Source organism: Coregonus clupeaformis, chromosome 9 (assembly GCF_020615455.1).
Source record: "Coregonus clupeaformis isolate EN_2021a chromosome 9, ASM2061545v1, whole genome shotgun sequence".
NCBI lineage: Eukaryota > Metazoa > Chordata > Actinopteri > Salmoniformes > Salmonidae > Coregonus > Coregonus clupeaformis.
The window spans coordinates 8,562,398-8,587,855 of NC_059200.1; the positions used below are offsets into that span (position 1 = coordinate 8,562,398).

The window sequence follows — 25,458 nt, forward strand, 5'->3', positions numbered from 1 at the left end:
GACATTTCAAATTCTTAAAATAAAGTGGTGATCCTAACTGACCTAAGACAGGGAATTATTACTAGGATTAAATGTCAAGAATTGTGAAAAACTGAGCTTAAATGTATTTGGCTAAGGTGTATGTAAACCTCCGACTTCAACTGTACATGAAATGTGTTTGAATAGGAAATATAGTAAAATGAATAGGAAATGTAGTCATTGACATGGTTAGAAATAATGATTTTTAATTGAAATAATAATTGTGTCCTTCAAACTTAGCTTTCGTCAAAGAATCCTCCATTTGCAGCAATTACAGCCTAGCAGACCTTTGTCATTCTAGTTGTCAATTTGTTGAGGTAATCTGAAGAGATTTCACCCCATGCTTCCTGAAGCACCTCCCACAAGTTGGATTGGCTTGATGGGAACCTCTTACGTACCATACGGTCAAGCTGCTCCCACAACAGCTCAATAGGGTTGAGATCCGGTGACTGTGCTGGCCACTCCATTATAGACAGAATACCAGCTGACTGCTTCTTCCCTAAATAGTTATTGCATAGTTTGGAACTGTGCTTTGGCTCATTGTCCTGTAGTAGGAGGAAATTGGCTCCAATCAAGCGCCGTCCACAGGGTATGGCATGGCGTTGCAAAATGGTGTGATAGCCTTCCTTCTTCAAGATCCCTTTTACCCTGTACAAATCTCCCACTTTACCACCACCAAAGCACCCCCAGACCATCACATTGCCTCCACCATGCTTGACAGATGGCATCAAGCACTCCTCAAGCATCTTTTCATTTGGTCTGCGTCTCACAAATGTTCTTCTTTGTGATCCGAACACCTCAAACTTTGATTTGTCTGTCCATAACACTTTTTTCCAATCTTCCTCTGTCCAGTGTCTGTGTTCTTTTGCCCATCTTAATCTTTTCTTTTTATTGGCCAGTCTGAGATATGGCTTTTTCTTTGCAACTCTGCCTAGAAGGTTAGCATCCCAGAGTCGCCTCTTCACTGTTGACGTTGAGACTGGTGTTTTGCGGGTACTATTTAATGAAGCTGCCAGTTGAGGACCTGTGAGGCGCCTGTTTCTCAAACTAGACACTCTAATGTATTTGTCCTCTTACTCAGTTGTGCACCGGGGCCTCCCACTCCTCTTTCTATTCTGGTTAGAGCCAGTTTGCGCTGATCTGTGAAGGGAGTAGTACACAGCGTTGTACGAGATCTTCAGTTTCTTGGCAATTTATCGCATGGAATAGCCTTCATTTCTCAGAACAAGAATAGACTGACAAGTTTCAGAAGAAAGTTATTTGTTTCTGGCCATTTTGATCCTGTAATCAAACCCACAATTGCTGATGCTCCAGATACTCAACTAGTCTCAAGAAGGCCCGTTTTATTGCTTCTTTAATCAGCACAACAGTTTTCAGCTGTGCTAACATAATTGCAAAAGGGTTTTCTAATGATCAATTAGCCTTTTAAATGATGAACTTGGATTAGCAAACACAACCTGCCATTGGAACACAGGACTGATGGTTGCTGATAATGGGCCTCTGTACACCTATGTAGATATTCCATAAAAAATCACCAGTTTCCAGCTACAATAGCCATTTACAACATGAACAATGTCTACACTGTATTTCTGATCAATTTGATGTTATTTTAATGGACAAAAAAATTGCTTTTCTTTCGAAAACAAGGACATTTCTAAGTGACCCTAATAGAAAGAGGAGTGGGAGGCCCCGGTGCACGACTGAGCAAGAGGACAAATACATTAGAGTGTCTAGTTTGAGAAACAGGCGCCTCACAGGTCCTCAACTGGCAGCTTCATTAAATAGTACCCGCAAAACACCAGTCTCAACGTCAACAGTGAAGAGGCGACCCCGGTCGGAGGCCGAGCGTTGCCATACCAGGCGGTGATGCAACCAGTCAGGATGCTCTCATTGCTACAGCTGTAGAACGTTTTGAGGATCTGAGGACCCATGCCAAATCTTTTCAGTCTCCTGAGGGGGAATAGGCTTTGTCGTGCCCTCTTCACGACTGTCTTGGTGTGTTTGGACCATGATAGTTTGTTGGTGATGTTGACACCAAGGAACAAACTTTTTAATGGTAGTGTATATGTGGGTAGAGTTAAAGTGACTATGCATAGATAATAAACAGAGTAGCAGCAGCGTAAAAGAGGGGGTGGGGTGGGGTAGGGGGGACAATGCAAATAGTCCGGGTAGCCATGATTAGCTGTTCAGGAGTCTTATGGCTTGGGGGTAGAAGCTGTTAAGAAGCCTTTTGGACCTAGACCTGGCGCTCCGATACCGCTTGCCGTGCGGTAGCAGAGAGAACAGTCTATGACTAGGGTGGCTGGAGTCTTTGACAATTTTTAGGGCCTTCCTCTGACACTGCCTGGTATAGAGGTCCTGGATGGTAGGAAGCTTGGCCCCAGTGATGTACTGGGCCGTACGCACTACCCTCTGTAGTGCCTTGCAGCCGGAGGCCGAGCAGTTGCCATACCAGGCGGTGATGCAACCAGTCAGGATGCTCTCGATGGTGCAGCTGTAGAACGTTTTGAGGATCTGAGGACCCATTTCAGTCTCCTGAGGGGGAATAGGCTTTGTTGTGCCCTCTTCACGACTGTCTTGATGTGTTTGGACCATGATAGTTTGTTTGATGTAAACACCAAGGAACTTGAAGTTCTAAACCTGTTCCACTACAGCTCCGTCGATGAGAATGGGGGCGTGCTCAGTCCTCTTTTCTTTCCTGTAGTCCACAATCATCTCCTTTGTCTTGATCACGTTGAGGGAGAGGTTGTTATCCTAGCACCACACGGCCATGTCTCTGACCTCCTCCCTATAGGCTGTCTCATCGTTGTCGGTGATCAGGCCTACCACTGTTGTGTCGTCGGCAAACTTAATGATGGTGTTGGAGTCGTGCCTGGCCATGCAGTAATGGATGAACAGGGAGTACAGGAGGGGACTGAGCACGCACCCCTGAGTGGCCCCCATGTTGAGGATCAAGGTGGCAGATGTGTTGTTACCTACCATTACCACCTGGGGGCGGCCCGCCAGGAAGTCCAGGATCCAGTTGCAGAGGGAGTTGTTCAGTCCCAGGATCCTTAGCTTAGTGATGAGCTTTGAGGGCACTATGGTGTTGAATGCTTAGCTGTAGTCAATGAATAGCATTCTCACGTATGTGTTCCTCTTGTCCAGATGGGAAACGGCAGTGTGGAGTGCAATAGAGATTGCATCATCTGTGGATCTGTTGGGGCGGTATGCAAATTGGAGTGGGTCGGGTTTCTGGGATAATGGTGTTGATGTGAGCCATGACCAGCCTTTCAAAGCACTTCATGGCTACAGACGTGAGTGCTACGGGTCGGTAGTCATTTAGGCAGGTTATCTTAGTGTTCTTGGGCACAGGGACTATGGTGATCTGCTTGAAAAATGTTGGTATTACAGACTCAGGGACATGTTGAAAATGTCAGTGAAGACACTTGCCAGTTGGTCAGCGCATGCTCGGAGTACACGTCCTTGTAATCCGTCTGGCACTGCGGCCTTGTGAATGTTGACCTGCTTATAAGTTTTACTCACATCGGCTACGGAGCGCGTGATCACATAGTCATCCGGAACAGCTGATGCTCCCATGCATGCTTCAGTGTTGCTTGCCTCGAAGCGAGCATAGAAGTGATTTAGCTCATCTGGTAGGCTTGTGTCACTGGGCAGCTCGCGGCTGTGCTTCCCTTTGTAGTCTGTAATAGTTTGCAAGCCCTGCCACATCCAACGAGCGTCAGAGCCGGTGAAGTATAATTAAATCTTAGTCCTGTATTGACTCTTTGCCTGTTTGATGGTTCGTCGGAGGGCATAGCGGGATTTCTTATAAGCGTCCTGGTTAGAGTCCCTGTCCTTGAAAGCGGCAGCTCTACCCTTTAGCTCAGTGTGGATGTTGCCTGTAATCCATGGCTTCTGGTTGGGTATGTACGTACGGTCACTGTGGGGACGACGTCATCGATGCACTTATTGATGAAGCCAGTGACTGATGTGTTGTACTCCTCAATGCCATCGGAAGAATCCCGGAACATATTCCAGTCTGTACTAGCAAAACAGTCCTGTAGCTTACCATCTGCGTCATCTTACCACTTCCTTATTAACCGAGTCATTGGTGCTTCCTGCTTTAGTTTTTGCTCATAAGCAGGAATCAGGAGGATAGAATTATGGTCAGATTTGCCAAATGGAGGGTGAGGGAGAGCGTTGTACGCGTCTCTGTGTGTGGAGTAAAGGTGATCTAGAGTTTTTTTTCCTCTGGTTGCACATTTAACATGCTGGTAGAAATTAGGTAGAACGGATTTAAGTTTCCCTGCATTAAAGTCCCCGGCCACTAGGAGTGCTGTCTCTGGATGAGCGTTTTCCTGTTTGCTTATGGCCTTATACAGCTCATTGAGTGCAATCTTAGTGCCAGCATCGGTTCGTGGTGGTAAATAGACAGCTACGAAAAATATAGAAGAAATCTCTCTTGGTAAATAGTGTGGTCTACAGCTTATCATTGGATACTCTACATCAGGCGAGCAAAACCTAGAGACTTCCTTAGTATTAGATTTTGTGCACCAGCTGTTGTTTTCAAATATACACAGACCGCCACCCCTTGTCTTACTGGAGTCAGCCGTTCTATCCTGCCAATGTAGCGTATATCCCGCCAGCTGTATGTTATCCATGTCATCATTCAGCAACGACTCGGTGAAACATAAGATATTACAGTTTATAATGTCCCGTTGGTAGAATATCCTTGATCTTAGGACGTCCATTTTGTTTTCAAATGATTGTACGTTGGCTAATAGGAGTGATGGAAGAGGCAGATTACTTGCTCGCCGTCGAATCCTTACAAGGCACCCCGACCAACATTACCAGTCAAAAGTTTGGACATACCTACTCATTCCAGGGTTTTTCTTAATTTTTACGATTTTCTACATTGTAAAATAATAGTGAAGGCATCAAAACTATGAAATAACACATATGGAATCATGTAGTAACCAAAAAAGTGTTAAACAAATCAAAATATATTTTATATTTGAGATTCTTCAAGTAGCCACCCTTTGCCTTGACGACAGCTTTGCACACTCTTAGCATTCTCTCAGCCGGCTTCACCTGGAATGCTTTTCCAACAGTCTTGAAGGAGTTCTCACATATCCTGAGCACTTGTTGCCATCTTTTCCTTCACTCTTCGGTCCGACTCATCCCAAACCATCTCAATTGGGTTGAGGTCGAGGAATTGTGGACGCCAGGTCATCTGACGCAGCACTCATTCGCTCTCTTTCTTGGTAAAATAGCCCTTACACAGCCTGGAGGTGTGTTGGGTCATTGTCCTGTTGAAAAACAAATGATAGTCTCACTAAGCTCAAACCAGATGGGATCGCGTATCACTGCAGAATGCTGTGGTAGCCATTCTGGTTAAGTGTGCCTTGAAATACACATGTGGAGATCATCTGTTCACCCACACAGCGTCTCACGAAAACACGGCGGTTGAAACCAAAAATCTCAAATTTGGACTCCAGACCAAAGGACACATTTCCACTGGTCTAATGTCCATTGCTCGTGTTTCTTGGCCCAAGCAAGTCTCTTCTTCTTATTGGTGTCCTTTAGTAGTGATTTCTTTGCAGCAATTTGACCATGAAGGCCTGATTCACACAGTCTCCTCTGAACAGTTGATGTTGAGATGTGTCTGTGACTTGAACTCTGTGAATCATTTATTTGGGATGCAATTTCTGAGGCTGGTAACTCTAATAAAGTTATCCTCTGCAGCAGAGGTAACTCTGGGTCTTCCATTCCTGTGGCGGTCCTCATGAGAGCCAGTTTCATTATAGCGCTTGATGGTTTTTGCGACTGCACTTGAAGAAACTTTCAAAGTTCTTGAAACTTTCCATATTGACTGACCTTCATGTCTTAAGTAATGGTGGACTGTTGTTTCTCTTTGCTTATTTGAGCTGTTCTTGACCATAATATGGACTTGGTCTTTTACCAAATTGGGCTAACTTCTGTATACCCCCCTACCTTGTCACAACACAACTGATTGGCTCAAACGCATTAAGAAGGAAAGAAATTCCACAAATTAACTTTTAAGAAGGCACACCTGTTAAATGAAATTCATTCCAGGTGACTATCTCATGAAGCTGGTTGAGAGAATTCCAAGAGTGTGCAAAGCTGTCATCAAGGCAAAGGGGTGGCTATTTGAAGAATCTCAAATATAAAATATATTTTGATTTGTTTAAGACTTTTTTGGTTACTACATGATTCCATATGTGTTATTTCATAGTTCTGATGTCTTCACTATTATTCTTCAATGTAGAAAATAGTATAAATAAAGAAAATCCCTTGAATGAGTAGATGTGTCCAAACTTTTGACTGGTAGTGTACGTCCACAATATCTCAGTCTCTTTCTCATGCGATTGACAGGGATTTGGGCCTTGTCGGATGTCTGTAGAATATCCTTCGCGTCTTTGTCCAATACGAGGTGAGTAATCGCTGTCCTGATATCCAGAAGCTATTTTTGGTCATAAGAGACGGCGGCAGAAACATTATGTACAGAATAAATTACAAATAATGCGAAAAAACACACATAATAGCACAATTGGTTAGGGGGCTGTAAAACGGCAGCCATCTCCTCCGGCGCCATCTTGTTATGGCATCTTGTTATTATTATTATTATAAAAAAATTTTTGGGGGGGAATGGATCAGCTTAATATTGCAGATAGATTGTATCTTCTATCAATGTAATTGTCTGCATCACTTCCAATCCCCCATGTTTTTTTTATATATATACTCCCCTTTATTACTTTTCAACCCCACCATCCTTTCCCTACTGTCACGGATTCTGCCGAGGCTGCTCCTCCTCCTTGCTCGGGCAGGCTTCGGCGTTCGTCGTCCCCGGAGTACTAGCTGCTGCCGTTCGATGTTATCGGTGTCTGTCTAGTTTTGTCTGTATTGTTTACACCTGTGTGTCATTATGTTTGATTGTTGCCCTATAATTACCCCTGTCTCTCATCGGGATCTTGTGTGTGATTGTTTCCCTTCACGTATGTCATTTTGTGAGCGGGTTATTTCCTCCCTGCGTGGAGTTATTCTGTGTTCATCTTTTCAGTATCGGATTAAAGTACGTGTCCGAGAGTTCTGTGTCCTGCGCCTGACTTCTTCAACCGCATCTCACTGACAGCCGTGACAGAATCACACACCACAACATGGAGTCAGCAGGAGCGACGGCACCGACCGGATCACTCGAGGAGCGCGTCCTACAACAGGCAGCTATGCTTCAAATCTGGGTGCCGCCATGGATAACGTGATGAACACCTTGGGACGATGGGAGAGAGGAGGTTTACCCACACCTCCTCCAACGATACCACCACCACCATAGGCCACTCCTATCGTCTCACATCAGGAGTCCAGTGGGATTCGGCTCTCGCTCCCGAGGGCTTATGATGGCACCGCAGCCGGGTGTCAGGGTTTCCTGCTCCTGGTGGAACTTTACCTGGCAACCATTCACCTGGCACCCTCGGGATACGAGAGCGTGTCCGCCCTCATCTCCTGTCTGTCCGGCAAGGCACTGGAGTGGGCCAACGCCGAGTGGGGAGGAATAGACGCCGCTACTGTGAACTATGCAGAGTTCACCCGCCGCTTCAGGGCAGTGTTCGATCATCCCCCGGAGGGGAAGGCGGCGGGTGAGCGTCCATTCCACCTCAGACAGGGGAGGAGGAGCGCGCAGGAATTCGCACTGGACTTCCGGACTCTGGCTGCCAATTCGGGATGGAATGAGAGGGCCCTCATCGACCACTACAGGTGTAGCTTAAGAGAGGACGTTCGTCGAGAGTTGGCCTGCAGGGACACCAACCTAAGCTTCGATCAGCTGGTGGACATGTCGATTCGCCTGGATACCCTGTTGGCTACCCGCGGACGTCCGGAGCTGGGGCCGTCCATTCCATTCCCCAGCACTTCCGAGCCGAGCCCTATGGAGCTCGGGGGTGCTGGTAGTAGGGAGGCCAGGAGAGAGGCTGTCCCCTGCACCAACTGTGGCCGCCGAGGACACACGGCGGTTCGGTGCTGGGGAGGGTCTCCTCGGATTCGAGGCAGCAGGCAACGCACTGATAAGTCATTCCCGGTGAGTAAGACCCCAACTCACCCAGAGCTCTCTGTTGTTCATATGTGTATTCAAGTTGTGTTTCCAGAGGTTTCTTCTTACTCCCAGCATAAGGCGCTAGTCGATTCAGGCGCAGCTGGGAATTTTATCGATCGCCATTTCTCATATAAGTTAGGAATCCCTATATTACCAGTCGATGTGCCCTTCCCTATCCATGCCCTAGATAGCCGGCCTTTGGGGTCGGGATTGATTAGGGAGGTCACAGCGCCACTGAAGATGAAAACGCAGAAGGGTCATGAGGAGACTATACAGTTGTATTTAATTGACTCTCCTGCGTTTCCAGTGGTGTTGGGGCTTCCCTGGTTAACATCTCATGACCCCAACATTTCATGGCAACAGAGGGCTCTCAAGGGATGGTTTGATCAGTGTGTGGGGCGGTGTGTAGGTGTTTCCGTAGGGGCAACGACGGTGGAGAGTCCGAACCAAATGCCCACAATGCACATTCCTCCTGAGTATGCCGATTTGGCACGCGCCTTCTGTAAGAAGAAGGCGACTCAATTACCACCTCATCGACAGGGGATTGTGCGATAGACCTCCAGGTTGGCGCTGCGCTCCGTCGTAGCCATGTGTATCCTCTGTCTCAGGAGGAGACGGCTGCTATGGAGACATACGTCACCGAATCCTTGAGACAGGGATACATACGGCCGTCCACTTCCCCTGCGTCCTCAAGTTTCTTTTTTGTGAAGAAGAAGGATGGGGTTTTTTACGCCCGTGTATTGATTACCGTGGTCTCAATCAGATCACTATTAAATACAGCTATCCTCTCCCTCTGATTGCTAGTATGACGGAGTCATTACACGGGGCGCGCTTCTTCACAAAATTGGATCTCAGGAGCGCTTACAACCTGGTGCGCATTCGGGAAGGAGATGAGTGGAAGACAGCATTCAGTACCACCTCGGGTCACTATGAGTACCTCGTCATGCCATACAGTCTAATGAATGCTCCTTCAGTCTTCCAATCATTTGTGGACGAGATTTTCCGGGATTTGCATGGACAGGGGGTAGTGGTGTATATTGATGACATTCTGATATACTCCGCTACACGTACCGAGCATGTGTCCCTGGTACGTCGGGTGCTGGGTAGACTGTTGGAGCATGATCTGTATGTGAAGGCAGAGAAATGTCTGTTTTTCCAGGAGTCCATCTCCTTCCTGGGACACCAGTTGTCTGCGTCAGGGGTGGAGATGGAGATTGACCGCATTTCAGCCGTGCGTAATTGGCAGACTACAACTACAGTAAAGGAGGTACAGCGTTTTTTGGGTTTTGCCAATTACTACCGGAGGTTTATCCGGGGTTTTGGACAGGTAGCAGCTCCCATTACCTCCCTACTAAAGAGGGGCCCTGTCACGATCGTCGGATATAGAGGACCAAGGCGCAGCGTGGAAGGTGAACATACTTATTTATTAAATGATACACGAACAAAACAACAAATCGATACGTGACGTCCACAGGTGCAAAACACAAACCAACACGGAACAAGATCCCACAAACACTGTGGGAAAACCACCTGACTAAATATGGTTCCCAATCAGAGACAACCAGCAACAGCTGATACTCGTTGCCTCTGATTGAGAACCACTCTGGCCAACATAGATATACAAAACTAGACTAGACACAACGACCACAAAACATAAACTCTACACACCCTGGCTCAACTTAAAAGAGTCCCTAGAGCCAGGGCGTGACAGTACCCCCCTAAAGGCGCGGACTGCGACCGCGCCTAAACATCACCCGAACAGGGGAGGGCTGGGTGGGCATTCCTCCTCGGAGGCGGTTCCGGCTCGGGCTTGACCACCACCCTCTACTAACCCCCCCGTAGTGCCCCTGGTCTGGTCTAGCCCCACTGGCTGGAGCTGGACTGGACTTCGGTGGAGCGGATTGCTCAGGCTCCGGTGTGGAGCAGCTGACCGGTACCTGACCAGGCACCGGTGAAACGGGCACGGGCTGGCGATGCGCACCCGATGCGCACCACAGGTTTGGTGCGGGGAGCAGGAACAGGCCGGACCAGGCTGGCGACGCGCACCATTGGCTTGGTCCGGGGAGCAGGAACAGGCCGGGCCGGGCTGGCGACGTGCACCACTAGCTTGGTGCAGGGAGCAGGAACAGGCCGGGCCGGGCTGGCGATGCGCACCACAGGTTTGGTGCGGGGAGCAGGAACGGGCCGGGCCGGGCTGGCGACGCGCACCATTGGCTTGGTGCGGGGAGCAGGAACAGGCCGGGCCGGGCTGGCGACGCGCACCATAGGCTTGGTGCGAGGGGCAGGAACAGGCCGGGCCGGGCTGGCGACGCGCACCATAGGCTTGGCGCGATGGACAGGAACAGGCCGGACCGTACTGGGAACACACACCACTGGCCTTACACGGGGATCAGGAACGGGCCGGACCGGACTGGCAACACACTTCAGTACCTCTCGCCGTGCCTCTACATTTTCCTTCCCTCTATACACCAATGGCTCCCGTAACCCGGTGGCCTTCTCTCCTCGTCCACCAACTCGCCCCTTATCTGCCTCCAGTGGCCTCGTCGTCCCCTGCCATGTGCCCCCCTAAAAATTTATTGGGGTGCCCCTCGCCTGTCCGACGACTGCCCGGTTGGCGCCGCTTCTCCTCTCCTGCCTGGGCACGCTGCTTGGTCCTGTATTGGTGGGATCTTCTGTCACGATCGTCGGATATAGAGGACCAAGGCGCAGCGTGGAAGGTGAACATACTTATTTATTAAATGATACACGAACAAAACAACAAATCGATACGTGACGTCCACAGGTGCAAAACACAAACCAACACGGAACAAGATCCCACAAACACTGTGGGAAAACCACCTGACTAAATATGGTTCCCAATCAGAGACAACCAGCAACAGCTGATACTCGTTGCCTCTGATTGAGAACCACTCTGGCCAACATAGATATACAAAACTAGACTAGACACAACGACCACAAAACATAAACTCTACACACCCTGGCTCAACTTAAAAGAGTCCCTAGAGCCAGGGCGTGACAGGCCCGGTGCGTTTGCAGTGGTCGGCTGAGGCGGACTGGGCATTTAGTCATTTGAAGGACCTGTTCACCTCGGCTCCGGTGCTAGCACATCCGGATCCCTCTTTGGCGTTCCAAGTCGAGGTGGATGCGTCCGAGGAGGGGATCGGTGCTATACTGTCTCAGCGCTCGGGCACGCCTCCAAAACTACGCCCCTGTGCTTTCTATTCCAAGAAGCTCAGTCCGGCGGAACGCAATTATGACGTGGGGGACAGGGAGCTGCTAGCGGTGGTCCAAGCCCTGAAGGTGTGGAGACTTTGGCTTGAGGGGGCTAACCACCCTTTTCTCATTCTGACTGACCATCATAACCTGGAGTACATCCGGGCAGCGAAGAGACTGAACCCTCGTCAGGCTAGGTGGGCCATGTTTCTTGCCCGGTTTGTATTTAAGATCTCTTATATCCCAGGGTCACAGAACGTTAAGGCAGACGCCCTGTCCCGACGATATGACACAGAGGAGAGGTCCATTGAGCCCACTCCCATTCTACCGGAGTCTTGTCTAGTGGCACCGGTGGTGTGGGAGGTTGACACGGATATCGAGCGGGCGTTACGTACCGACCCTACTCCCCCAGAGTGTCCAGAGGGACGGAGGTACGTGCCACTCGAGGTCCATGACCGACTGATTTATTGGGCTCACACGTCACCCTCCTCTGGTCATCCTGGTATTGGTCGGACGGTGCACTGTCTTAGCGGGAAGTACTGGTGGCCCACCTTAGCCAGGGACGTGAGGGTATACGTTTCTTCCTGCTCGGTGTGCGCCCAGTGTAAGGCGCCTAGACACCTGCCCAGAGGGAAGTTACAACCTCTCCCTGTTCCACAACGGCCGTGGTCTCACCTGTCGGTGGATTTTGTCACGGACCTTCCCCCCTCCCAGGGGAATACCACGATCTTGGTCGTTGTGGATCGGTTTTCTAAGGCCTGCCGTCTCATCCCTATGCCAGGTCTTCCTACAGCCCTACAAACGGCCCGAAGCCCTGTTTACTCACGTTTTCCGGCACTACGGGGTGCCTGAGGATATAGTGTCTGATCGGGGTCCCCAGTTCACCTCTAGAGTGTGGAGGGAGTTTATGGAACGTTTGGGGGTCTCGATCAGCCTTACCTCGGGTTTTCACCCTGAGAGTATTGGGCAGGTGGAGAGAGTAAACCAAGATGTGGGTAGGTTTCTGAGGTCCTATTGCCAGGACCGGCAGGAGGAGTGGTCGGGGTATATTCCCTGGGCAGAGATAGCCCAAAACTCACTCCGCCACTCCTCCACTAATCTTACTCCTTTCCAGTGTGTGTTGGGCTATCAGCCGGTTCTGGCACCCTGGCATCAGAGCCAGATCGAGGCTCCTGCGGTGGATGAATGGTTTCGGCACTCGGAGGAGACATGGAACGCTGCGCATGTCCATCTGCAGCGGGCCATCAGACGGCAAAAGGCGAGCGCCGATCGCCACCGCAGTGAGGGTCCGGTTTATGCACCTGGAGATCGGGTCTGGCTCTCAACCAGAAACCTGCCCCTTCACCTGCCCTGCCGGAAGCTGGGCCGGCGGTTTGTGGGGCCATTTAAAGTCCTGAGGAGATTGAACAAGGTATGTTATAGGTTAAAGCTGCCTATTAATTATCGCATTAACCCCTCGTTCCATGTGTCTCTCCTCAGGCCGGTGGTAGCTGGTCCACTCCAGGAGAATGAGGTACGAGAGGCCCCTCCGCCCCCACTGGACATCGAAGGGGCTCCGGTGTACTCAGTCCGTTCCATCGTGGATTTGAGGCGTCGGATGGGGGGTCTGCAGTATCTCGTGGAGTGGGAGGGGTACGGTCCGGAGGAACGGTGCTGGGTCCCTAGGAGGGACATCCTAGATCCCTCCCTGTTGACAGAGTTCCACCGGAGTCATCCGACTCGCCCTGCTCCGCGTCCTCCTGGCCGTCCCCGAGGCCGGGGTCGGCGCACGGCTGGAGCCGCGCGTCAAGGGGGGGGGGTACTGTCGATTCTGCCGAGGCTGCTCCTCCTCCTTGCTCGGGCAGGCTTCGGCGTTCGTCGTCCCCGGAGTACTAGCTGCTGCCGATCGATATTATCGGTGTCTGTCTAGTTTTGTCTGTATTGTTTACACCTGTTCGTCATTATGTTTGATTGTTGCCCTATAATTACCCCTGTCTCTCATCGGGATCTTGTGTGTGATTGTTTCCCTTCACGTATGTCATTTTGTGAGCGGGTTATTTCCTCCCTGCGTGGAGTTATTCTGTGTTCATCTTTTCAGTATCGGATTAAAGTACGTGTCCGAGAGTTCTGTGTCCTGCGCCTGACTTCTTCAACCGCATCTCACTGACAGCCGTGACACCTACTTGGAGTAAATTAGTGAACAACAATGCCCAGGCCTCTACTTCCGATCTATACTTACTATCTACACCCTATGGACAGAGTTAATTTTACAATAATTATATTTATATATATATATATATATATATATATATATATATATATATATATATACATACATATATATATTTTTTTGCTCCTGAACTTCTTCTACTCTCAACCTCTCCGATCATTTTCATGATGTCCATCCGGTTTGCTTCTATATGCCATATCTTTCTAACTGTGCTCTTTCCCAAAAGCTCCCAACATACAACCTATATACTTATTATGGACACAGTATGCTTACATTATTAGCTATCTTTGTTATTATTTGCTGTTATTTGTTATTAGTCCCATCCTTCAACTCTATTCAATACCTCCCTTCTATCTCTTAACACCATCCATATAGGATTTCTATTTGCCATATATATTTCAACCGTACTGTGATGTTTTACAAAAGTTCTGAACCTTTCTATTCTCATTGCTTCTACAGATTGTGAATTAAAAATAAACATTTTTGCTAAAAGTATTATTATATTATTGATTGATTGACTATGACTTTTCAGATCACCCAGTAATGCTATCTGCAAGGTTAGCTCCAGGTAAAGGGGTGGCTATTTGAATAATCTCAAATATAAAATATATTTTGATTTGTTTAAGACTTTTTTGGTTACTACATGATTCCATATGTGTTATTTCATAGTTCTGATGTCTTCACTATAATTCTACAATGTAATAAATAGTATAAATAAAGAAAATCCCTTGAATGAGTAGATGTGCCAAACTTTTGACTGGTAGTGTACGTCCACAATATGTCAGTCTCTTTCTCATGCGATTGACAGGGATTTGGGCCTTGTCGGATGTCTGTAGAATATCCTTTGCGTCTTTGTCCAATACGAGGTGAGTAATCGCTGTCCTGATATCCAGAAGCTATTTTTGGTCATAAGAGACGGCGGCAGAAACATTATGTACAGAATAAATTACAAATAATGCGAAAAAACACACATATTAGCACAATTGGTTAGGGGGCTGTAAAACGGCAGCCATCTCCTCCGGCGCCATCTTGTTATGGCATCTTGTTACATTACAGCCTTATTCTAAAATGGATTAAGTAAATAAAAATCCTCAGCAATCTAGACATAATAACCCATAATCACAAAGCGAAAACAGGTTTTTAGACATTTTTGCAAATTTAAAAAACAGAAATACCTTATTTACATAAGTATTCAGATCCTTTGTTATGAGACTCGAAATTGAGCTCACGTGCATCCTGTTTCCATTGATCACCCTTGAGATGTTTCTACAACTTGATTGGAGTCCACCTGTGGTACATTCAATTGATTGGACATTATTTGGAAAAGCACAGACCTGTCCCACAGTTGACAGTGCATGTCAGAGCAAGAACCAAGAGGTCAAAGGAATTGTTCGTAGAGCTCCGAGACAGGATTGTGTCGAGGCACAGATCTGGGGAAGGGTACCAAAACATTTCTGCAGCATTGAAGGTCCCCAAGAACACAGTGGCCTCCATCATTCTTAAATGGAAGAAGTTTGGAACCACCAAGACTCTTCCTAGAGCTGGCCGCCCGGCCAAACTGAGCACTCGGGTGAGAAGGGCCTTGGTCAGGGAGGTGACCAAGAACCCGATGGTCACTCTGACAGAGCTCTAGAGTTCCTCTGTGGAGATGGGAGAACCTTCCAGAAGGACAACCATCTCTGCAGCACTCCACCAATCAGGCCTTTATGGTAGAGTGGCCAGACGGAAGCCACTCCTCAGTAAAAGGCACATGACAGCCCGCTTGGAGTTTGCCAAAAGGCACCTAAAGACTCTCAGACCATGAGAAATAAGATTCTCTGGTCTGATGAAACCAAGATTGAACTCTTTGGCCTGAATGCCAGCTTGGCACCATCCCTACAGTGAAGCATGGTGGTGGCAGTATCATGCTGTGGGAATATTTTTCAGCGGCAGGGACTGGGAGACTAGTCAGGATCGAGGGAAAGATGAATAGAGCAAAGTACAGAGAGATCCTTGATGAAAACCTGCTCCAGAGCGCTCAGGGCCTCAGACTGGGACGAAGGTTCACCTTCCAACAGGACAACGACCCTAAGCACACAGCCAAGACAACGCAGGAGTGGCTTCGGGACAAGTCTCTGAATGTCCTTGAGTGGCCCAGCCAGAGCCCAGACTTGAACCCGATCTAACATCTCTGGAGAGACCTGAAAATAGCCGTGCAGCGAAGCTCCCCATCCAACCTGACAGACCTGAGAGGATCTGCAGAGAAGAATGGGAGAAACTTCCCAAATACAGGTGTGCCAAGCTTGTAGCGTCATACCCAAGAAGACTCAATGCTGTAATCGCTGTCAAAGGTGCTTCAACAAAGTACTGAGTAAAGGGTCTGAATACTTATGTAAATGTGATATTTTTTTTAAATAAAAATTTGCAAACATTTCTAAAAACGTGTTTTTGCTTTGTCATTATGGAGTATTCTTTGTAGATTGATGAGGGAAAAAAACAATTTTATGATTTTTATAATAAGGCTGTAACATATGGAAAAGGTTAAGGTGTGTGAATACTTTCCGAAGGCAATGTAGATCTTCTACACAGATTCTGTCAGACCTGGGCCCTGACCGTAAATCTCAGTATGACAAAAATAATGGTGTTCCAAAAAGGTCCAGTTGCCAGGACCACAAATACAAATTCCATCTAGACACCGTTGCCCTCGAGCACACAAAACACTATACATACCTCGGCCTAAACATCAGCACCACAGGTAACTTCCACAAAGCTGTGAATGATCTGAGAGGCAGGAAGGGCCTTCTATGCCATCAAAAGGAACATATATTTTGACATACCAATTAGGATCTGTCTAAAAATACTTGAATCAGTTATAGAACCCATTGCCCTTTATGGTTGTGAGGTCTGGGTTCCGCTCACCAACCAAGAATTCACCAAATCGGACAAACACCAAATTGAGACTCTGCATGCCGAATTCTTCAAAAATATCCGCTGCGTACAACTTAAAACACAAAATAATGCATGCAGAGCAGAATTAGTCCGATACCCGCTAATGATCAAAATCCAGAAAAGAGCCGTTAAATTCTATAACCACCTAAAAGGAAGCGATTCTCAAACCTTCCATAGCAAAGCCATCACCTACAGAGATATGAACTTGGAGAAGAGTCCCCTAAGCAAGCTGGTCCTGGGGCTCTGTTCACAAACACAAACAGACACCACAGAGCTCCAGGACAGCAACACAATTAGACCCAACGAAATCATGAGAAAACAAAAATATAATTACTTGACACATTGGAAAGAATTAACAAAAAAACTGAGCAAACTAGAATGCTATTTGGCCCTTAACATAGACTACACAGTGGCAGAATACCTGACCACTGTGACTGACCCAAAATTAAGGAAAGCTTTGACTATGTACAGACTCAGTGAGCATAGCCTTACTATTGAGAAAGGTCACCGTAGACAGACCTGGCTCTCAAGAGAAGACAGGCTATGTGCACACTGCCCACAAAATGAGGTGGAAACTGAGCTGCACTTCCTAACCTCCTGTCAAATGTATGACCATATTAGAGACACATATTTCCCTCAGATTACACAGACCCACAAAGAATTCGAAAACAAATCCATTTTTGACCAACTCCCATATCTATTGGGTGAAATACCACAGTGTGCAATCACAGCAACAAGATTTGTGACCAGCGAAGAACAAACACCATTGTACATTTATTTTCCTTTTTTTTACTTTAACTATTTGCACATTGTTACAACACTGTATATAGACATACTATGACCTTTAAAATGTCTTTATTATTTTGGAACTTGTGTGAGTGTAATATTTACTGTTCACTTTTTATTGTTTATTTCACTTTTGTTTATCCATTTCACTTGCTTTGGCAATGTAAACATATGATTCCCATGCCAATAAAGCCCCTTGAATGTAATTGAATTGAATTGAATTGAGAGAGAATGAGAGAGAGGAAGAAAGAGAGAGAGAACGAGATAGGGAGAGAGAGAGAGACCTAGTGAGAGAGATAAACTCACTCTTGACAGTGAGGACCATGCTCTTGCTGATGTCAGAGCCCACTCCGTTGGAGGCCTGACAGAGGTAGTATCCCCGGTCGTCCTCTAGGACATGCCGAATCAGCAGGGAGCCGTTGGACATGATCTGGATCCGACCAGTCAGAGGCACAGGGTGGTACTGCTGGGGGTTCCCTATACCTACAGGGAGGAATGGCACAGTCATGTCAAGTCAAATTTACACATGGTGATATTGGTTTCTAATCTTACGCTTGGATGTACATTAGTTACGATGTTACAGTAGAGAATAAAAATACAAAAATGTGCTAATGTTATCTTTCATCATCAATTCAACTTTATTGTACAAGTTCTTTCACTAAGATAAATAGAATAGTAGACAGTTAGTTAGTTGATGTCATTAGTACTGCAGGGTGTTGGTCTTTACCTTTGGCGTGTTTCCACATGACTTTGGGAGGGGGGTATCCCTCTACAGAACAGTTTAGTACTCCTGCCTTCCCATAGATCCCATCCTGGTTGTTGGGCTGGACCACGAAGCGAGGGGGAACTAAGTGAGGAGGGGTTATAGTTAGTACAGTCATTATAATTGACAATAACATCTCTAAAATGGTGGATATCCTTCAATTATTCTCCAATCCTTCTGTGTTTTCTTAATATCTTCCAGCTTTTATAACCAGTCTGTCCATCCCTTCATTCTTTACCTTTCTCAAATTCTTCCACACCACTTATTTTCCAATCCTTCCTCTCCTTCTCACCCTCCCTCCATCCTCCCCTCTCCTCCCTCTCTCACCGGTGACGATCAGCTGTCTCTCCCAGCTGACGGTTGCCGCGGCGTTGCTAGCGATGCAGGTGTAGTTGCCGTTGTGCTTCAGCGTCACCTTGGAGATCTGCAAGGAGCTCATGAATTCCTTGGTCTCTATGCCAACACCAGAGGCAGAACCAGGCACGATGAGTTGCCCGTCTTTGTGCCAGGTTATGCGGATGGGCATATCACCTGACGACACCACGCAGGCGATGTACATGAGCTTTCCCACCGACGTGGAGGGGATATCAAAGGGCTGGATCAGGGGAGGCACTGGGGGGCAGAGGTTACAGAGGTCAGAGGTTAGAGGTCCCAACCCTGACCCCCTTCCATCTCCACCAGCCCATAATAGGTGCTCTGATTACAGGCCAACTGGCGGAGGAAGTCATGCCGTTGCCATGGTCGCGAAAGGGGGTGGGGTGGTGCTACTGCTGAGACGTCAAGGGGATTTAATCTGGGCCTCATTATGATTAATCTAATTAAATCAGAGACACACACACACACACTTCTACAGACCCCCCCAACACACACACACAAACACACCTAAATCACCCATGCTTGCCACCCAACACACACACACACACACACACACACACACACACACATTAATATAAAGCTAGATGCTTTTAACACCATGGTGTGACCACCCTGTTAAGTTGATTGCCTCGTTACGACTAGGAAGTAACCTTGCCCAAACATGGGTGACTTTCAACAAATCCATTGCATTGGAGTGAGCGGTTACATCTGGTCATTGGTAGATAATTTAGATTTAGTGCAACACATCATCCCTTCCCCCTTTCCCTTCCCTATGCCACCCTTGCCAATACCCTGTCCTCCACCCCTGTCCAGTCCCCTACCTTTGACGGTGACGTGGACAGTCTGGTCGATAGAGGTCTGTGGCTGGATGAGTACACTACACAGGTAGGTACCCTCATCCATGCCCTTCTGCACATCACTCAGCCTCAGCGTTCCATTCTCATACACCACCTGGCGATGGTTGTCAGGCAGCAGCATGCCATCCTTAAACCACTTGATAGAGTAGTAGGGGTAACCAATCACACGACAGGTTATAAAGGTGTTCCTTCCTGCCACAGCCGTGATGTCACGCATCTCCCTGATCCTAGGTGAACCTGGAGACACAGAGAAGAGAGGGAGGACGAGGGGAACAGAGGAGAGGAGGGAGAGAGGAGGAAGAAGAAAGGTGAAAAAAGGGGAGTAAGAGACAGGGGTGGAAGAGGAGAGAGGGGAGGAGGAGACAGAGGTGGAAGAGGAGAGAGAGGGGAGGAGGAGACAGGGGTGGAAGAGGAGAGAGAGGGGAGGAGGAGACAGGGGTGGAAGAGGAGAGAGAGGGGAGGAGGAGACAGGGGTGGAAGAGGAGAGAGAGGGGAGGAGGAGACAGGGGTGGAAGAGGAGAGAGAGGGGAGGAGGAGACAGGGGTGGAAGAGGAGAGAGAGGGGAGGAGGAGACAGGGGTGGAAGAGGAGAGAGAGGGGAGGAGGAGACAGGGGTGGAAGAGGAGAGAGGGGAGAAGGAGACAGGGGTGGAAGAGGAGAGAGAGGGGAGGAGGAGACAGGGGTGGAAGAGGAGAGAGAGGGGAGGAGGAGACAGGGGTGGAAGAGGAAAGAGATGGGAGGAGGAGACAGGGGTGGAAGAGGAGAGAGGGGAGGAGGAGACAGGGGTGGAAGAGGAGAGAGAGGGGAGGAGGAGACAGGGGTGGAAGAGGAGAGAGAGGGGAGGAGGACATGGGAGAAAAGGGGAGGAGGAGAGGAGAGAGAAGATAAAGGTTGGGGAGAGAGTGATTGGGGCAGATTGAGGGGTAGAGAAGGAGGTTAGTGATGCCCCCTTAACCCAGTCATACTGGTTATATTTGTAATATCTATTAATTATTTGTGTTTTCTAAGTGATTGTGTGTATGGGTGTGTATGCACGTTTGACTACATTATCCTCAGTAACACTGTCCTATGGTCTTGATAAGAACAGACATGGTCTTTGCTGTGGTCTTGATGAGAACAGATAGATAGAGACATGCATAGAGATAGAGTGAGAGTAAGAGAGACATCCAGGTAGACAGACACACAGCAAAAGAGAGAGAAACACACACTGGGCAAGACACAGACAGAGAAACAGGGAGCAAGAGAGAGGGAGAGAGGGAGAGAGACACACATACAGAGAAAGAGACAGAGTAAGAAAGAGGGATGACGGTTGGAGGGTTGGGGTTGGGTGTGTGAAGAGACTCTAAACCTCGCTGTGAGTGTTAGTGCATGTATGCATGTGTGTTGGATGTGTGTATGTGTTGCACGTTTGTCTAACTCCTTACACATCTCTACCTGTCTCTGTACTGTATACTTATTGCCAGTGTGTGTATAGGTGCGGGTGTGGGGTGCGTGTATATTGAAAAGTAGACAGGCACCTCTTACGTTTATGCGCGCTTGGTACTCGGCGCTACCGGCCGAGTTGCGTGCGGCGCAGCGATACACTCCCCCGTCGCGGATGGCCGGGCTGCTGACGTTGACATGTGACACGGTCAGGCCGTCTGATAGGGTGTACTGGCTGGTCTTGTAGGCGGAGTCTCGCACTACAGGTTCGTCGTCCAGCGTCCAGGTGATGGAGGGGGGTGGGGCTCCCTTGGAGGCACACATCAGGGAGAAGGGCTCACCGGGGGCGACCACACGCTCACTGAAGGAGGACACAATACGAGGAGTGCCGTCTACAGGAGAGATAGATGGAGAGAGAGAGAGAGAGAGAGAGAGAGAGAGAGAGAGAGAGAGAGAGAGAGAGAGAGAGAGTGAAAAGTGAGATTCACAACTTTTCAGTCAAGAATGTTTAAAAAGGCTTCTGAAGTTTGTAATTTGACATTTCTGACTTGATTTTCCCTTACTAAAAATGTATCAACCCCTGCAAAAAAAATTCAATTAATTATAATCCACATAATAATTCAAATTTCCTGTTGCTGCAGGATTATTTTCCTGCTGTTGCAAACTGGCTAAAATTAAGATCCTACATCTGTAAACAGGGTTGGCTCCAGCATTTTGGGGGCCCTAAAGCAAGATTTGGTTGGGGGAGGAAAGTTTTGACTGAGCTCAGCAATACAATAGATCATATTTGGCTGGGCCATGGAATAAATTAAAGAAGGGGGTGCAAACGTATGTTTTTTGTTTGTTCGTTTTTTTTTTATCAGCAACTTACAATTGTCAAGTTTCACTTATTTTTGAGCTAGTCTGTATAAAAAAAATAGATATATATATGACCATTTTATATACTGAACAAAAATTTAATGTAACAATTCAAAAGATTTTACAGCGTTACAGTTCATATAAGGAAATCAGTCAATTGAAATACATTCAATAGGCCCTAATCTATGGATTTCACATGACTGGGAATACAGATATGCATCGGTTGGTCACAGATACCTTTTTAAAAAAGGTAGGGGCGTGGATCAGAAAACCAGTCAGTATCTGGTGTGACCACCATTTGCCTCATGCTGCGCTACATATCTCCTTTGCATAGAGTTGATCAGGCTGTTGATTGTGGCCTGTGGAATGTTGTCTCACTCCTCTTCAATGGCTGTGCGAAGTTGCTGGATATTGGCGGGAACTGGACCACGCTATCGTACACGTCAATCCAGAGCATCCCAAACATGCTCAATTGGTGACATGTCTGATGAGTATGCAGGCCATTGGAAGAACTGGGGCATTTTCAGCTTCCAGGAATTGTGTACAGATCCATGCGATATGGGGCCGTGCATTATCATGCTGAAACATGAGGTGATGACGGCAGGTGAATGGCACGATAATGGGCCTCAGCATTTCGTCACGGTATCTCTGTGCATTGAAATCGGCATTGATAAAATGCAATTGTGTTCATTGTCCGTAGCTTATGCCTAACCATATGATAACCCCACCGCCACCATGGGGCACTTTGTTCACAACGTTGACATCAGCAAACCGCTCACCCATACGATGCTGTACACATGGTCTGCAGTTGTGAGGCCGGTTGGACGTACTGACAAATTCTCTAAAACAACGTTGGAAGCTTATGGTAGAGAAATTAGTATTACATTCTCTGGCAACAGCTCTGGTGGACATCCCTGCAGTCAGCAGGCCAATTGCACACTCCCTCAAAACTTGAGACATCTGTGGCATTGTGTTATGTGACAAAACTGCACATTTTAGAGTGGCCTTTTATTGTCCCCAGCACAAGGTGCACCTGTGTAATGATCATGCTGTTTAATCAGTTTCTCAATTTGCCACACCTGTCAGGTGGATGGATTACCTTGGCTAAGGACAAATGCTCACTAACAGGGATGTAAACAAATTAGTGCACAACATTTGAGAGAAATAAGCTTTTTGTGCGCATGGATCTTTTATTTCAGCTCATGAAAAATGGGACTAACACTTTACATGTTGCGTTTATATTTTTGTTCAGTGTAAATGTTAAAATTGTGTGTAATATGATTGCATTTCGGAATCCCGTTCCCACTGTTGTCCCAAGATGAATGGTTTTGACCACGCTCCACTGCTTTGATTGGTGCAGCTAGAAATCACAAGTGTCTATCCTATAATGAAAAGGCACCCGCAAAATAAAATTCCACAAACTTCTTTATCTATTTTGTGCTGTTGTTACATTTGTATTGGTGTTTTGTTTCGTGTCCGATGTGCTCAGGGTTTTGTTACATATCATTTGCGGTCTGCATCATGAGAAAAGTCATTGTAGCCTATCATTTCACTTCCCCTAGCTGTGAGAACCATGGCAGGAGCACGGGCTGACGTGGCATTGCTGTAGCGCAGCCTACCAGAAGCATACCAAAGGTTGCACCGTGTCCAATACAATGTAGAATCTAGTCCAAACCGTTCAATATTTAGAATATCCATATTACCGGAGCTTCATTTTATTCTTTCTATTTCTATGGCGGATTCGCGGCCGCAATTTATGGAACGTGCAAAAACTTTGGAGATAACAATAGATGGCAAAGTAAAATATACTGGTTTTCCCTATCCATCTGTGGCGAAGTTTTCCCTTAATACTTATGACAAATCCAGCACCAGAACCAGCCACAGCCTAGCCAGCTGGCTAATCTTTTGAATACAGTGTAGCAACAACATATAACATTAGCTATCTAGATAAGGTTAGCATGCTAGCTAGCTACACTGACAGCTGTCAGTGCCCTACTTGTTGTTATTTCTCCACTCCATGTGGAAATCTCCATAACGTTCCCACCCCCAATTCGTGAATATGTACTAGCAGCCTGCGTCATTCTTCGGAGGTGGAACCTAAACGAGAAATTCCGCTATAGGACAGGAATTATGTTAAAATAGAGGCTGCTTTGCCCTCTGGTGGGGGCCTTTAAAGTTAAATTCCTAAAATTCAACACATTTTGCCATGACTTATACTGTCCCGTCCGTTGAGTACAGGATTGGACCAAGGTGCAGCGTAGAATGCATACATGTTTATTTATAAAGTAAACACACAACAAAAGCAACGTAACGTGACACTCACAATGGCCACACACACACACACACACACACACACACACACACACACACACACACACACACACACACACACACACACACACACACACACACACACACACACACACACACACACACACACACACACACACACACACACACACACACACACACACACACACACACACACACACACACACACACACACACACACACACACACACACACACACACACACACACACACACACACACACACACACACACACACACACACACACACACACACACACACACGTCATGATCCCACAACTAAGGTAGGCAAAATGGCTGCCTAAGTATGATCCCCAATCAGAGACAACGATCGACAGCTGCCTCTGATTGGGAACCACACCCGGCCAACATAGAAACACAATGACATAGAATGTCCACATAGAAATTCCCACACATAGATATTCACACCCTGACTAAACCAACTAGCCAACTCTATGTCAAGGCGTGACACATACCATGTTAATATGATATCTGAGTGAGAGTAACTAATAAAATCAATGGGGGCCCCCTGGAGGTCAGGGTCCCTGGGCACGTGCCCTGCGTGCCGATTCAGTATTCGGTCATGATTACTACAAGTTTAGATAGCTGGCTAGACTAACTACCAATCAAAAATGTACATGGCTAATTGTCAGATAATTTAGTGACTGGCATAACAACAGAATAATTGCTGATGCACAACCACATTTCAAAATTGCACCTGGTGTATTTTACTATTCTTACTCTCAATAGTAAGTTGAGACCCCGACTGAGTTCCAAAAAAACAACAACAACAACCTTATGTCGCTTATGCCTGGAGCCGGCCCTGTCTGTAAGAATAAAGTTGCTTGCTTCCACCCCCCTCCCATCCAACCTTCCCTCCCTCATCCTCTTACCCTCCAGCAGTATGATAGAGAAGTCCTGGGCAGTGTGGCCCTTGCGGGAGGCAAAGCACTGGTAGGCCCCAGAGTGGCTCTTCTGAGCGGCAGTGATCTGCAGGGTGTCGTTGTGGGAGCCCTGTATGGAGATGTGCTGGTCTGGGACTATAAGTTCTGTGTTCCTGTACCAGGCCACTGTGTACTCTGGAGAACCCTCCACAGCACAGGTAAAGAACAGGGTACTGCTGATACCCGTCTTCAGACTCTTAGGGGAGAGGGTCACTCGCAGGGGGTCTGTGGGAGGAGAGAGAAAACACACATGAGTAACACACACACACACAAAGACAGAAAAACAAAACAGCGTAATCAGTTGAGGAGACTCAATCCGTTTCAGGCAGTCATTAAAAAAGCAGATGGAGACATCTCTTCACATCTCTGTCCATATATGTGTGTGTGTGTGTGTGTGTGTGTGTGTGTGTGTGTGTGTGTGTGTGTGTGTGTGTGTGTGTGTGTGTGTGTGTGTGTGTGTGTGTGTGTGTGTGTGTGTGTGTGTGTGTGTGTGTGTGTGTGTGTGTGTGTGTGTGTGTGTGCGCGTGTGTGTGTGTGTGTGTGTGTGTGTGTGTGTGCGTGTGTGTGTGTGTGTGTGTGTGTGTGTGTGTGTGTGTGTGTGTAAATGTCAGTGAGCAATAAGGCAGCTGGTGGTGTGTGCTGGGGGGCATGGCTGTGCAACCCAAGC

The 25,458-nt window shown here is 47.5% G+C and overlaps 1 protein-coding gene across 6 annotated transcripts in view; it reads right to left on the bottom strand.

Annotated features, from left to right (window-relative positions):
- Nucleotides 1-25,458, bottom strand: part of LOC121573675 (Down syndrome cell adhesion molecule-like protein 1 homolog) — a 114,219-nt gene that overhangs the window by 26,012 nt on the left and 62,749 nt on the right. For 5 of the 6 annotated variants that reach the window (XM_041885834.1, XM_041885832.1, XM_041885833.1 and 2 more), the window contains exons 6-11: nt 24,741-25,016; nt 20,755-21,051; nt 19,203-19,475; nt 18,334-18,618; nt 17,971-18,090; nt 17,550-17,726 (exon numbers count right to left, since the gene is read on the bottom strand). In XM_041885834.1, coding sequence (XP_041741768.1) covers nt 17,550-17,726; nt 17,971-18,090; nt 18,334-18,618; nt 19,203-19,475; nt 20,755-21,051; nt 24,741-25,016 — 1,428 coding nt within the window. Of the gene's footprint in view, nt 1-17,549; nt 17,727-17,970; nt 18,091-18,333; nt 18,619-19,202; nt 19,476-20,754; nt 21,052-24,740; nt 25,017-25,458 lie in introns of those variants that run through there. The other variant, XM_041885835.2, reaches the window with a different exon arrangement.